Consider the following 14,842-nt stretch of genomic DNA (forward strand, 5'->3'; position numbering starts at 1 on the left):
ACGACGGGGGGCAAATGTTACTCTCTTTCGTTACGATCAGATAGCTTAAAGGCGTAGAATTCACTTCCTGCCTTCTAATCTTCTTATACCACGCGTGAGATCTCACGCGATAAGAATTTAATAATAATTTATTACGATTAAATCCATCTGGAGCTTAAATTATTATAGATATATTTATCATTTTCTCATTATATAAACACGACGAATATTATGTATTAAACATATTATGTTAATAATGATTATATTTATTACGTTTATTTATTATTTTTTGACATATACATATTTTTTAGAATTTTTTTCGATACATTTTAATAGTAAATTTGCTTTAATTAATCACGTATGATTCGTGCATTTATCTAATTGTATAATTCAACAAGTTTGTTGTAATTGACTTCATATAAAATTCTGATTTATATGACAAACGAATTTTGCATCTGATTGTGCAATAGATATAAAAATGTATGTGTCAAATGCATGTTGCTGCAAGCACATCATGATTTCTGGACGTATTTTACATCAAGATTGGTCCGAAATATCGTTCCAGTTGATGCACGATGAAGCATTTAACAAATTCGATTCACCTTTTCTACTCGACTTCCCGATCGTCATTGTATTCACAGGATCGCACAGCAATCTAACGTGTATGGTATGGACCTCCGTTCTTTTTTGTGCGAAAGTAGCCTTTTCAGCCGTCCATTAACGTGCTGCTCGCCCTGTGGCATTCAAAGCAATCTACGCGCACGGGAGGATGTACTATATTAACGAATTTTCATTAATTTATTTTTTTTTCAGAGGGATATTCAATTACGCGTAATTTTATAAAATATCGACATAATGAATTTTATGTTTTATAAGCTATTCAGGTAAACTTTCAATTAGGATTTCTATTGATTCAAGAATTACGGGGACTTATAATAGATTTTACAGCATTAAGATTACATGCGAAATGTAAGATACTTTCAAAATTGAAAATATTTCTGAAACATTCTATTTGATATCTTTTGTAAAGACGTAAGATCAATGCGTTTCGAGTGTTTATAATCTAATTCATATGGACTTTATTAAAAGTGTAAAATCTCTCGATAAATCGTATATTGATCAGTCTTTATTATAAAGCATATAGAATGTGCAAAAGATTATATTATTATATTATATATACATATATATTGATTATTTTAAGAAAACAATGTAAGATAAATTTTGAAAAAATCTTTTTCTAGATAAAATATATCTTGTCATATATTTTTAATTTTGCCACTGCCAAAAAGAATAAGCGATTTATATAAAAAATACGATAACACCTTATTTTAAGATAAAAATCCACACTATATAATTGAAAAAGTTCCTCTTCTGCGTATTATTTATATGATTAACGATTACCATTGTTTCAAACGGTAGCAATAAATCATCGCGTCTTAACGTGTAATTGTATCTTGGTTGTTTCGTGCTTCTCTTAGCAGTTATCCGCTCTAAAACCGGATTAGAGCTCACCCCTGAGGCGAGAACGACGAAATTGCGCGCTCTTGCTGGCCGTAAATACAAATTGCATCACGGATTACCTTAGACGATTATTTTGATGCAAGATGAAAAGTAGCAATATAATCGTTAACGGAAGATTTTATTTGCGACTTTAATTTGCAAAATTTGTAAACTATCTTTTTGTTTACAATTTTCAAGACGCAGAAAATATTTTTACGATATGAGAAATTACAATATTATGGAAGGATATAGTAATAATGCAGAAAATATTAATTAATTTCTTAAAAGTTTGCTTTGATCTTTATAATTTTTTTTAAAGTTTGATAGGTATTATATATTTTAATATGCTTTATATATTTCACTTTAGTATTAAATTAGCAAGAATATCTTTTTAATTAACGAGCAATAATCGAGCCAGTCTCAAGACTTAGAACCATTAAGAATCTAAAGAAAAATTACGCCGCGAGAACTTTAGTGGTATCTGTTAGTGGTTCAAGAGGTTCAATGAAACGAGTGTCGGATAATTAATTCGGGTGACCTCTGCATCCCAGGCGGTAGCACCCTGGCAACTCCTTCCTTTCCGCTCGTTCATCGTCTTTTTACATCCCGCCGACTCGCCGCCGCTGTTCGCTCGTCGATCGTATCGTGCCGCGGGTGATTTTAAATCAGAAAGTTAATTAGACGCGTTTCGCTGTCTTTTATGTCGCTCGGCTACGTCCGTCCGTCGCGTCGCGTCATCCAGCTATCCCTTAAACGCGGTATGACGGAGAACGAACAACACACGGATGTGCGGTTTATATCGCCGTGAGGGGCTTGCATTATGCGAACTAATTAAACTCCAATCGATGCTGACACCCGACGTCACGATGGTGTTGCTCTCCTTTTCTTTCGCGTCGACATGCACGCGCGCACTCGTGTATAGGGTTCCCGAGGCCCGCTTTTCGTTCAAGTCCTTTTACCGTCTGGAACTAAGACAATCGAGACTCTGATGACATCGTAAGTCAACTCTAGATGTGTATCGAGATGAGGAAGTTATCCCCCTTATCCCCTGATAGAAGACATGGTACCTTAAAAGCGTGTCTCACGTTCTCAGGTCACGTTTATCGATCTGACTGATTGACTTAATTTTTTTTACGAGAACTGTATCACAGAAAGCGAACATGGTTGACGTAATGAGAATATTATAAAGACAATTCTCTCGAGACATGATACACTGCAAAATATATTACACATTTTGAAAGTTAAAATAATTTTCTATAGCATATCGTTGAATCGTATTATTGTAACATAATTTTCTTAAAAACAATCTTTATTTATGCCACTCTCATCTTTGCCATATTTTTCTACGATTTGAAGTTTATGACATGACAAAACGAGAAACGTTTTTGAAAGTACCTTTTGTGGGATCTGTCATAAAAGATATCTGAAAGGGCATTATTGTGAATGTGAATGTCATATATTAACGTATAATGAAGAAACGAGCGAATAAAAGGGCTCCGCGAGCTGGTAACTCAGTAGGGGACTCGGATAATTGGGAATCGTTTCGGACCTGACCTGTCAGCATCGCCACGAACCCGCCGCGCCGAACATGCTATGTTAATTCGACATAATTGGAGGGCTAGTTCACATTTCAATAGTAAATCTAGATTTCTCTTCACTTTGATTGGTCTAATCGTAATCCTACACTATTTTCTTTATGAATAATTTTTGTAGACCGATTTAAGTTTGGATAATAATTAAAATTTGTTTTCTTTTTTTACTTATATACATAAATTATTTATAAAGATTTATAATTCGTCACTTTCGTTAAAAGTATGAGCGAAAAAACAATACAATATAATATAATCTAATCTAATATAACGTTTGTAAGAAATATTATGCATATTATGATAAAATTTTGCTTACCTCTGCCACCGGCACTTTTTATCCTGTAACAGATAAAAATATTGATATTTTGTGTGTGCATAAGAAATCGTTAGCAATTATTTTATAAATATAATAATACAGTTATAGGTTTTTTCAAAGATGCATTATTTTAAAATTATGAAAATTATACGAGTACAGTGGTGAGTTGAACATAAATCAGCAATGGCTACTCATACATCAGAACTTATTATATAGAGACGTGTACCCTAATCATTCTAAATAATCACCATTTTTTTGTGGAAATTATAAGTGAAGAAACATGCAGAGAGATTGGCAATCAAGTTTAATAAATCATCTTTCACAAGACGAATATCGTTCGGAAAGGAGGATGAGAAAGATCGCGATCACGAAAATTCTCGTTTCCTGTCTACCCAGGAATTTTAATCAAGATCCAATGCAGTTGTAATTCTTTCGTAATGGTGCATGTGTACCATTTCTTCGCTCTTCTGCTCTTTCTAAATTCCGTTAGTCTATCACTTGCCGGATTTGTACCGAATCGCCCTAGTTAGCGACTGTTTCATTCTCGTTCTTAATATCGATCGGCTCATCCGATTACGTATCACCGGTAGGTGGTAATTTAAGAAAGTCGATCAAACGGCTGCAAGATGAAACCATAATCAACTCGCGAATCTGTCGGTGCGGTGATCCGTATCGAACTGTTTCACCGCTTCTTCGCGAGACGTTCGAAAGAAGCATTCTTGCGGAAATTGAAATAGGTAGCGTTTATATACGAGAATTTCAATTTAGTCAAGCATTAAGATCAATTAATTTTCTTCAAAAATTTGGGAAGAAAAGTTTTCGATAATCGATTCTCTATGCTGTACAGAGAAATCTTTCATTGTTTTTTTTTCTTTTGCTTACTTTAATGAAAATATGTACGAGTACATTTATGAAAGATTATGGAGATGATACGAACCTTCGACAATGAAGGAGGGTCATCATCACCACAGCCCCGATACCGGCTGATACTAAGGATACTATCACTAGAGTCAGCACCCATCCAAGTTCTCCAGGAGCTTCTGTAAAAAATCAGAAATTATAGGTTCAATATTATAAATAAATTGAGGACATTTAAATCAAAAAATTGATAAAATATGTAAAATTTCTTAAGTCAGAATTTTGGCGTTACAAAAATTAATTAGTATTTTATTCATTTTATTAATATACAAACATAATTTATTTAAAATTAAGTACAACCAAAATTAATTTAATAAGGGGAGAAACAGAAAAAATATTGAAAGCAAAAAAATCCGAAGTCAGAATTTCTAGATTTCTGTTTCAACGATAACAAATACAGATATGTAAATCTGTTTTCGCCAAAATTATGACATTTAATGAATGACTTTTTGCAGTTTTGTTTTTTAGTTTCATCTTATTATCGTAATTTCTTATGCGGGTCTTTACCGAGTATATACATATATGAATGAAACACGAGCATCATATAAATCGGTTCTCGAGATCTTCGCGCGAGCGCCCGTAATTGGCTTGCAGTCTCATCCGGCGCGTCCCGTTTCCGCGCAGCGGGACACCCGCAGGTTTATTAGGCGTCCTTCGCTATTATTCCTGCCACACACCTACCGAAAGCACTCTTCGTCCTTTACCTATCTCACTTATCCCATTGAAATCGTTCCATCGCGAGGCCGCGCAGCGGCAGCTATCTCGCGCACCGAGATCTTAACGAGACCTCAGATTATCGTCCGTGCGAACGTAATTAAGAGAATTGCACCGCGGGTTTATGGCGAGGGAACGGCAGCGACGAGCGAGCGTATGACGGAAATAATGAAGGTACTAGTAGATTCTTTTGTCGGCGGATCAATCAGGAGATCGTTTCCTGAATGTAACCGGCCTTTAAACTGATTCATGGTCGGCAGCTAATGATTTTTCGTGGCTTATGCTTGAAGCTTAAAGTACTTATGCGTTTGTTAAATGATTCTCGATCTTTGATCAGTTGTTTGTATAGCCGTTCTCGTTGGATAGCTAGCTTCGAGCGAGATAATCGCGCGCCACCGAGCGGTTTTTTCCTCGCGTTCATTAGTCGGGTTTTAGAGTTTGTCGCGTTATCGTCAAATATCTTAAGCTCGCACAGAATGTTCTTGATCGGTTCTTATTTAAGGTCTTAATCGCGATGACTCTCCCCTCGGATAGACACGAGTTTAAACGTTAAAATGGAGATTAGCAGTGGACGCTCGTGGAATTACGAACGAGAAAACGGGATAATTAGATCCCGCTGATCGCGAGATTATTCGCGAAAAGGACGCGCTTCAACTGTGATTACGTTCGCTCTTTACTCGCAGCAGTTTTCAAATTTCGTCAAGCAGCTCTTTTATTTGAGAACCTTCCTAAGTATGCTCGCTCGGAGAGGTAGATTCATTACTCCCTTGTCACGCGGCTCTCTTCGTGCCGTCGGTCTACCTACGCATACGTGGGTTTATATGTACTTCAAGTTGTCGACACTGCAATCGCTCAGAGTCTGGTCAGAGAGCTTGGAAAAGGGACATCAAAGGGAAAGGAAGTTGTCTAAGGGTGAAGAAGTCGCCCGTGATCGAGAACTGGTACTCGACTCTGCATACGAATGCACCGTTAATGTTGCTTCTTCATCATTGTAAGGCAATCCAGGTATATAAAGGTATACAGGACTCGACAGCAACTTTTCAACGTTTAAAGTTAATAATTTTTAGCCTTTATATAATTAAATGTAACTAAACAAAAAAGAATTAAGGAAAAGAGATCTGTCTCCTGCTTTGCATAATTCATACTTTTTCAAAAAAGATAAATAATTTTAAACGAAAATTTATTCTGCCAAGTTATATACCAGTATCTAAAAAATTGAAATATTAGCATTAAAAATAGATAAATAACTAATGTTTTGAAACTAATTATTTTCGAAAGCCTTGAATAAAGAGCGTAAACAAACAGAGAAGACATTCCCTATGTAATGTATAACTTCAAAAAATTAACAGATATTTCTGAATACTATCTTAAGTAGAAAGAAAATCGTAGAGAAGAATGAAGTAGAAAAAGGGAAACGCGTTTAACACGTCGACATATAGCTTTAAATTAAAGACAAGTTGCATGGATATGACCGGAAAGCCGAAGCGAAAGAGAGAAGAGAGAGGAAAAGGCAAGACGCCCGTCTATCAGCATCACGTTCCTGACATGAACATAACAGCGTGCACGCTGCGGTTGATAACGCTTACAAGAGAGTTATCAATCATCTCACGCTGAGATTGACCACCTAGACCAATGCGTGTTAATGTCGGTCAGCGTGCGCGAGTTCCCTGTTACAGTTATCTCGGTAAATTGTTTTGATCTTTGCACAAGCCGAGCTAGTTAGGTAGTCTCTTCAACCTGTATGTCAGAGTTAATAACCTTTTGCAAGTCTTCTCTGTCTCATTAGCAACTAAAATTTAGTTACGTAGAGAAATTACATTGAACTAAATATATTATATACTATGTTCTTACTTTTTCCAATTTAAATTACTACATTTCGTCAAACACGTTTATTTATAAGAAAATAGTTTTATAATGCTGTATCTAACATCTTAAAAATCAAAATACAGTTTTAGAAATCGTTGAGAGACAATTATTCAAATTTCGAACAATTTCTATACAGGGTGAGGCATTTATAGTGACGCGGGCGTATTTCTCGGAAACAAAGCGAGATATTAAAAAATGTTTCAGACAAAAGTTGTTTGGTTCGAAGGGGGACATAAGATGGTGCCATTGATGTGACCTTGGATAGTCATTTAAAGGTCACATGAAGGTCACTTTCAATTTCTTAAATGGAACTGCCTACTTTTTATTGCATATTCTTGTAGCTTAATTCAAGAGCTTTTCAAAACACTATAATAAAGTATTTTTTCATTAAGTACTTTTTGAGTTATTTTATATTTTAATCTGACATATTTTGATAAAAAAATTAAAATATCTCGTAAAATATTTAGTTTTCGATAATCTTACCGTAACACTTTTATGTACAGAATAATGAGACAAATCAATATATAATAAATATTATCTATTTAGCGACGATTAAATTAGAAGAAAAAGTTACTCAGAATTATGTCCTTGTTTAATATCTCGCTTCGTTTCCGAGAAATACGCCCGCGTCACTATAAATGCCTCACCCTGTATATACGGGTCCCGTGATTCGGTTTCGAAGTCTCTCGACGAGATTTTGTTGATAACTGCTTTCTCCTTCGTTGGATATTTCTCTAGACTTCGTCGATAGTCGTGCGCCTACATTTGTTACATTGACTTGGCGATCACGTCGTATGTATTTTATATTCTCGCATGTATTCGTCTCGCGCGAATTCTCTTTTTACTGGTCTCGCCGTCAAGAGATCGTTCCGCGATCCATTTCGACAGGTGGTCCAGAGCCCGCCTCGTATTTCAGGATTCCGGACTCCAATTACGGACCCGCGCGAATAACCGGGCACTCCTTCTCTCTTGCTCTCTCTTTAGCTTTCTCGCGATCCAGACCAGGATCTAATTTTCGATCCGTGGGGGGTCAATACGTGGGATGCCAAACCGCGGCATGTCGAATATTATGCACACTCGTTTTTACACGTGTTCGCTGCCACCATCAAAGTTCGCGCGATCACGCGATAGTTTGTCCCTACGGTTCGGCATAAATAAATGGCACGTCTTATGATCTCGTTTTACATGGTTTTTATATTTGACAAAATTGGAGTATGGTTTGCATCGCGGCGACGTCGCGATTATTAAAAATTGATTGCATGATTTATGTATGGACATTCGTGTTCATTTGATCGTCGCGGCTCATTACATCGCTTGATTTGCACACGCCTGTGGACATTCTGATTCGTATCCGTTTAATGCTTGTTATTACGGCATTCTGTGATTTCTGGTTCCAGTTTATCGGGCAAAGATTCGGATACAGGTGCGTGTAGCTCATTTCCAATTTGGACTTTGGTTAAAGAACTCCATGTGTTCAATCAAGTAAGATGGCACTTTGTGTGGTCATTATGCAAATTAGCAATTACTTGTTCGTATAGACATTCGCACAAAGATTGCCGGCTTTAAACGATGTAGCTCGTTTAAGAGGCTCTCGATCGATGAGCCGAGCGTGTTCAATGACATGTATGAGTACGACATATTTTACCCTAATTACGTAGCATGTTCTCAAGTTATTATATCTCGTAAGAGTTGCGATCGCGATGCGACAATGTATACAATTTTTGATGTATCAAGTCTTCACGCATAAGCAAGATAATTAACGCGACTTTTAATATAAACAATAAAATATTAATAAAAAATATCTAAGATATTTATATGAAAACAGCGTAACATTAATTGACTAATCAATCTGATGTGTGTGTGAAAATTGCCATAATTTTTTTAATCAAACGATTAATCGGAAATCTAAATTTCCATTTAACTATCGCTGGCAATTGACGACGAAACAACATCGCAAAATCTGCATTTATTTATAAAATATAGCATACGAATGAAGAATAAAAGCCGGACAGACAACGAATATTTGACATGGTCAATTTGAATGGCAAGCGAGAATGCCCTTTCGGTCTTTCTGCATCGTGAAATTATGCCGCGGCTCAAATATGTATAATTACAGCGAGTTGTTATTACATTTGCTCGAGAATTTCCTCTGTCCTTGTGCGCTTTCCAACTTAAACGCTCTTCAACCGCGTCAAGGTAATTAGAAATTTACCTTAATTACATTCTTTTCACGATAAATATGCATCTCTGGACCGTCAAACGAAAAATTGCATCTTTTAATATACCAATATTTGTTTCGGATGTTATTAACGTCTTCCGGCGACGTCATTTTTGTTTGTGAATTATTGCGTGTACTGTCTTCGGTATTCTATAATGAACATCGCATGTAAATTACAAGCAAGTAGTAAAATACAAGAAAAAACCATATGAGGATCTGCCGCAATAATGCAATTTACTTTTTTGTATTTTGGTGACGGATATTTGTTAGAAAATTGTTTCCCGGGTTCGCAATCGTCAATAGCGATAATAATGTCAATAATTCAATTATGGTAATACTCGGTTGAACGATGGGAAACTCGAAATAATTAAGAAACCAGCTACCTAGCTATTGAAATAATAGCTAGAAGATTATCTGGATAAATTAGATTCGACGCTTGGCCAATATTCTCGACTAGAGATTCGATTGCTTGGCTAATTTTCGATAGTATGTGATTATCTGAATGGGTTAGATTTCATGATCACAGATAAAATAAAAGCTAGGAAAATCTTTGACATTCCTCCCGATGTTGCTTTTACTAATTAAAGCAAGAATTTCATATTGCTTATTTAAATTTATCGTTTTATCTTACTTATCTTACAATTACAAAGAATATGCCGATTTATTAGATAACTTTCCCGATACGCAGAAATCGTTTTATTGTTGTAAAATTTTATTGCCGTCATTCTTTGATGCCATTACATCATTTATATCATCTGTTATGAGTTACACGCGTTTTTTGTCTCGTAAAAGCTGGTTCGACGGTTTTCATTGGAAGATTGGTGAAATAATTAAGCGCTCGCATGATTGTAGTGTTACAGTATGTTTTGCGCCCACGAGTCACCGGATTTTGGCCAATTTAGCTAATTACGAAAAGTGGATTTTATGTGACGTAAACATAGAAACGTAGAAATGTACATACGTTGTTCATTAATCATCATCAAAGAACGATTCGGCGCGGCAACGGGACTCGCGCGAGATTTCGCGTCTTGAAAGGCAGACACGCGTGTGAAAATATGATTGTGATGAGCTATATCTCTCCTTTTTCTTGTCTTTCTTATATAATGAAGAAACTTACTAAAAACTGTGGTCCGATGGCAATTCATTGAATTTTTTCTCAAAAACAGTCGTCATTCATTACAACCTAGACTTTAACTTTCACATCACTACTCAAGAATGCATCGAATATTTAAGCTGCTAACGGCTGTCATTAAGCCTCATCTTTTTTACCATCGAAAGATCCATGATAAATATGAATCATATTTTTTCATTATACGAGAAATCTGTGTATAGATAAATGAAGACATATTCGACGAATTTCGATAACATTTTTCATTTTATTAATGTATTCAATGAACTTGTTTCGAACAACTCTCTCTGTCGTGTAAAAATTACCGCAGATGGTAAGATATAATCGCTAATCCATTCGTTGACATTAAACAAGTGATTCCAAAATGTTATTTATGTGTATTTATAATAAGTCAAACAAGATTATATATAAGTCATATTTCATCTATCCAACATGTATTATATATACACCTACACCCATTCATGCGCGCACGCACACACACACACACACACACACACACTTGCGCGCGCGTGCATAATATAGAAAATTTACAACTGCAAAATTTCTGTTATGGATTTTATAAAATCTCTAATAATCGTTTTTTTACTTGAAAAATTGACTTAATTGATGATTTTTAAATAATATTGAAGTTATAGTATTTTCCAGTTTTTACTCTATAATACTTTTTTATATTATATTTATTATATTTGCCATATGTACTAAATGTGGTTTTATTGTTATTAGTATTAATTGTATTTTTCTCCCATCAAAGTTTTTTTGATATTTTCTTTTCTTTCTCTCACTAGTGATTTTTAAAAAATTCTCCAGAATTATTCTGGAAATATTTAATCGCAAAATATACTTCTTATAATTCAGGCTTTTTTCGCTGGAGATATAACATTGGAGAAATAAAATTTTAGTGGATAATATAGATATCGCGTTAATTATCTTTTGGAGAAGTGTGTAAAGGTGGAAATGAAGAAATAATTTAGATGGATGAAATAAGACATTAGCAAGTCTGTGGTTTACCACAAAACTGGCAGATCGGCAAATCAATGTCGCGTCGCATTTCGTGGTATTCATAGAATAGAATGATATCATCATAAATATATAATAATAATAATTTATTCGACACATGTCAAGACGCATTACAAGTCTTCCTTGCCAGAATGGCATCGCGCCGTATATGTGTATAAAATGTTCCATAATCCTCTTTCACACATCTATAAATTCTTTAACCGATTAGAGCCGATTTGAGTGAAGATTTAATCGGATCCTACTTCTTCTTTTTTTTATAATTCCTAAACATTCAATAAATATTCAACCTTAAGAGTATACTCTTATAGTTAATGCGTTAATTATATTATATTTAAATATTAATAATTTGAAATCAGACGAATAATAACGTATTTCTGTCCTTGTTCTTAAATCTTAATTTACATGCAAATTATCTCGAGAGTCTTTTTAATTACTTATAATTTAAAAATTTATGTCTTAATATTTCTGACAGAGGAGACAACTCTAAATTGGTCGTTGAATTCGCAACATAGATGCATCAGAACGAATTAGTTAAAACTCGAAACTTTGTATATATCAAATGGCTACATCATGGTAATAATTGAGCCGTCGTCCTCCACCGTTGTCATCGTCATCATCGCAATTTTAATTGGTCTCTCTCTTTGGGCTCCGTGGGCAAAATATTTGGCCAGTCCTGGCCTGGTTTCATACGTGCGGGTCTTATCTGCCGACTTTGCTACCTCGCGATATTTTCTGCCGATTTCTGCTTTTGCCATATCTTACATTCGCTATTTGTTACTCTTTAGTGCTTCACCGCGCTGCGCACTCATTTTTGTTCTTAATCGCGCTCTTTATCTGTCTGGAAATGGTTTGAAAGAATGACCGCCATAAACTGGCCGCGAAAAAAAGCGCATAAGATTGTGTCCATAAAAATTATACCAATGAAAGACATTACTTATTTCAATAGAAAAATTTATTTTAAATATAGCACAACTATGATTCATGCAAATTATCATGCATAAACACAGTATTAATAAGTTAAAAATAATTTGAATAATAGAAAAAGATCAAGCCATTTGGGAAATGATTTTTTATATCATATATTTCGCAGATAATTCTGTTCTAATTAAATAAAAAATAAACATAAAACATGTACAGATTTTTTTTAAATTAATTGAAGAGAGAAAGCGCATTTTTATTTCTTTAAGACCATTAGTCAGATTATCGTTTTCTTCGATATATTAAAATTAGCGTTACTCACAGACTAAAAATTAATAATGCTAAACTATTAATTGCTCAAAACATTTTAATAAATGTGGAATATATACTGGAAAATAAATTAGATAGATACAGCGCGAAGCATTATAATGGTATCTGCCATGATCCTTCGCAGTGCACCAGCGGGAATACTTTTTCATCGTTATAGCGTTCGCGCATGCCGTATACGGTGATACTAAATCTCGCGTGGTTATTCGAGAAATTAGTCGGTTGGATGCTCGTAAATAAAACCCGCGTGACTAAAGATTTTAAAAGCGTCGTTTGGAAGATTGTCTCGTCTACCTGATGGCTCAATATACCTGTGTGGTTTCGTAGGATACATTATATATTCACGTCTCTTTCCACATTCGCTCGCTACCGGCTCTGAAATAGACATATAAAGTAAAGCTGATAAGAGATACCCTCTTCCATAAATGTACGTAAATACAGCGGGGCTCTTAGCCATCATATCGATTTAACAGACGTCATTATCTTCGTTATTGCTTCGGCGCTGCTAATTTGCCAGGCGCACGTTTACACATGTATAATAAAAGCAAAGTAATCAAAGCAAAGTAATCTCTGTCTTCTTTTTATCTATAGATATAATGTATAAAAAGATTTCAGAATTTCGTTCTATCAATATCGCGGTGCCGTGAATAAATAAATGAAATCCGGTAATAATTATGTAAAGTGAAAAATCGGTAACGATCAATGTTTTAGACGCGATGAATTTAACCCAACCGCAAATCATTTTTATTCGACCTTTACGAGCTTTTGAGAGCCCGGGTACAAGTACGAGGACGTTGGAAGGGTTAAGAGCAGACGCTTCTTCGCGTAGACTAACTGGCACGTGTGCATTATTCGGATGTCAGAAGATATTTTATTCCAGTGCTTAGATCATAAGCACCGCTGTAAACAGATCGTATTTCAAATTAACAAATGTCTCGTCAATATTTATTCTTCTATTTCCATCATCACCAAATGTCTTTCGTGTACTTCTCGCATAAGCACAAAACTCGCTATAAATTAACACAAATATTACTCATTCATTAATGTACACAATTTATATGAGAAATTATTAAGTATATTATTGTATATTGCATATATTTATATCCCATTTATATATATATATATAGAAATTAATATGCAAATTTTAAATTAATTATTTTGCGCATTAATTTAATTTCTATACTTTTTGCTGAAATAATGTTAAAATTGATAAGTAATCTATTTTAATGTCAGTCTTTAATTATGCGATCTTTTCTAGAATTGTATCATATTAATCTTAAGAGAATAATTCTTCTGCTTCTTTCGATTTTTTAAGAATATTTTATACTGCTCGATAATTTTATCATTGCCATAGAGATAAAATATAATCTCTTATGACAGTAGGAACGAAAAATCGATTATAGCTTTGAACATACCATGCGTGCTAGGTGCACGCGTCTCTTCCGCGAGTTGATACGTCGTAATTCACACCGCAAGACTTTCACCGCTAATCGTTCGTCGACTTTCAAACTCTTGAATAAAAACTCTTGTGTAAAAGATACACGACGTACCAGGCCTTGATAATAGTGCGTAAATCATTTCGTCCCTCTTCCCGGGATGCGCGACTTAATACGTTTCCCGGTTATTTTTAACAACGCACATATATAGACGTTTCTGACTTAATTTAGTTAACGACAGTGACGAATTAATGCGCGATAAAAAAAGGAGCATCATAATAGATGAAACAGTGAGAAAAATCACACGCGCGTTCGTATTTATTCACATCCTACATCGCGTTAACTAATCGACATCCAGTTGAATATGCATAACAAAATGAGCCAGCAAATTATGTCGCATGTTTTAAAAATGTTGCTTAGCTCGATATTACATCCGCACGCATGCTCGCGGTCAAGAAGATTCGCACGTGGTCGTGTGATGACATTTCGGATTAAGAGAACCGTTGAATTATTCATTCGTCCGCGGCCTAACGATGTGCAAAATATAAGCAGTTCTGGCTCTGTGCGTGTTACGTCACTCTAATCCATGGTCAATGTCTACCGAGGATAACGAAAGAGGAGAGAGAGACACGCTGTTATTACATCGTCATTCACTCAGCCGAATGCGACGAACGGTATAGAGAGCTCGATAGAATTCAATATGCCGAGTCCTTTCTTACGCCATTCGACCCTTCTTAATCGTTATCTGCGACCTATAATCGAGATAAAGCTGTACAAGTTCGGATCCATGAATCGTGATCGAAAATGCGTGTAAGGTGTATGTAGCGTGTCTCGGATCGGTACTCCGAGAGATGGCGAGGGAAAGAAGGACGGGCGCGAGGGAGAGAACGTCGAGAATAAAGAATAGTCGAGAAC

At 35.3% G+C, this 14,842-nt stretch overlaps 1 protein-coding gene across 1 annotated transcript in view; it reads right to left on the minus strand.

Moving 5' to 3' along the window:
* LOC115232799 (TSC22 domain family protein 1) overlaps positions 1-14,842 on the minus strand; it is a 79,789-nt gene that overhangs the window by 13,411 nt on the left and 51,536 nt on the right. The window contains exons 3-4 of the mRNA XM_029802906.1: positions 4,322-4,424; positions 3,385-3,407 (exon numbers count right to left, since the gene is read on the minus strand). Of these exons, the coding sequence (XP_029658766.1) occupies positions 3,385-3,407; positions 4,322-4,424 (126 nt within the window). The remainder of the gene's footprint in view (positions 1-3,384; positions 3,408-4,321; positions 4,425-14,842) is intronic.

Source organism: Formica exsecta, unplaced genomic scaffold (assembly GCF_003651465.1).
Source record: "Formica exsecta isolate Colony F162 unplaced genomic scaffold, ASM365146v1 scaffold15, whole genome shotgun sequence".
NCBI classification, from domain to species: Eukaryota; Metazoa; Arthropoda; class Insecta; order Hymenoptera; family Formicidae; genus Formica; species Formica exsecta.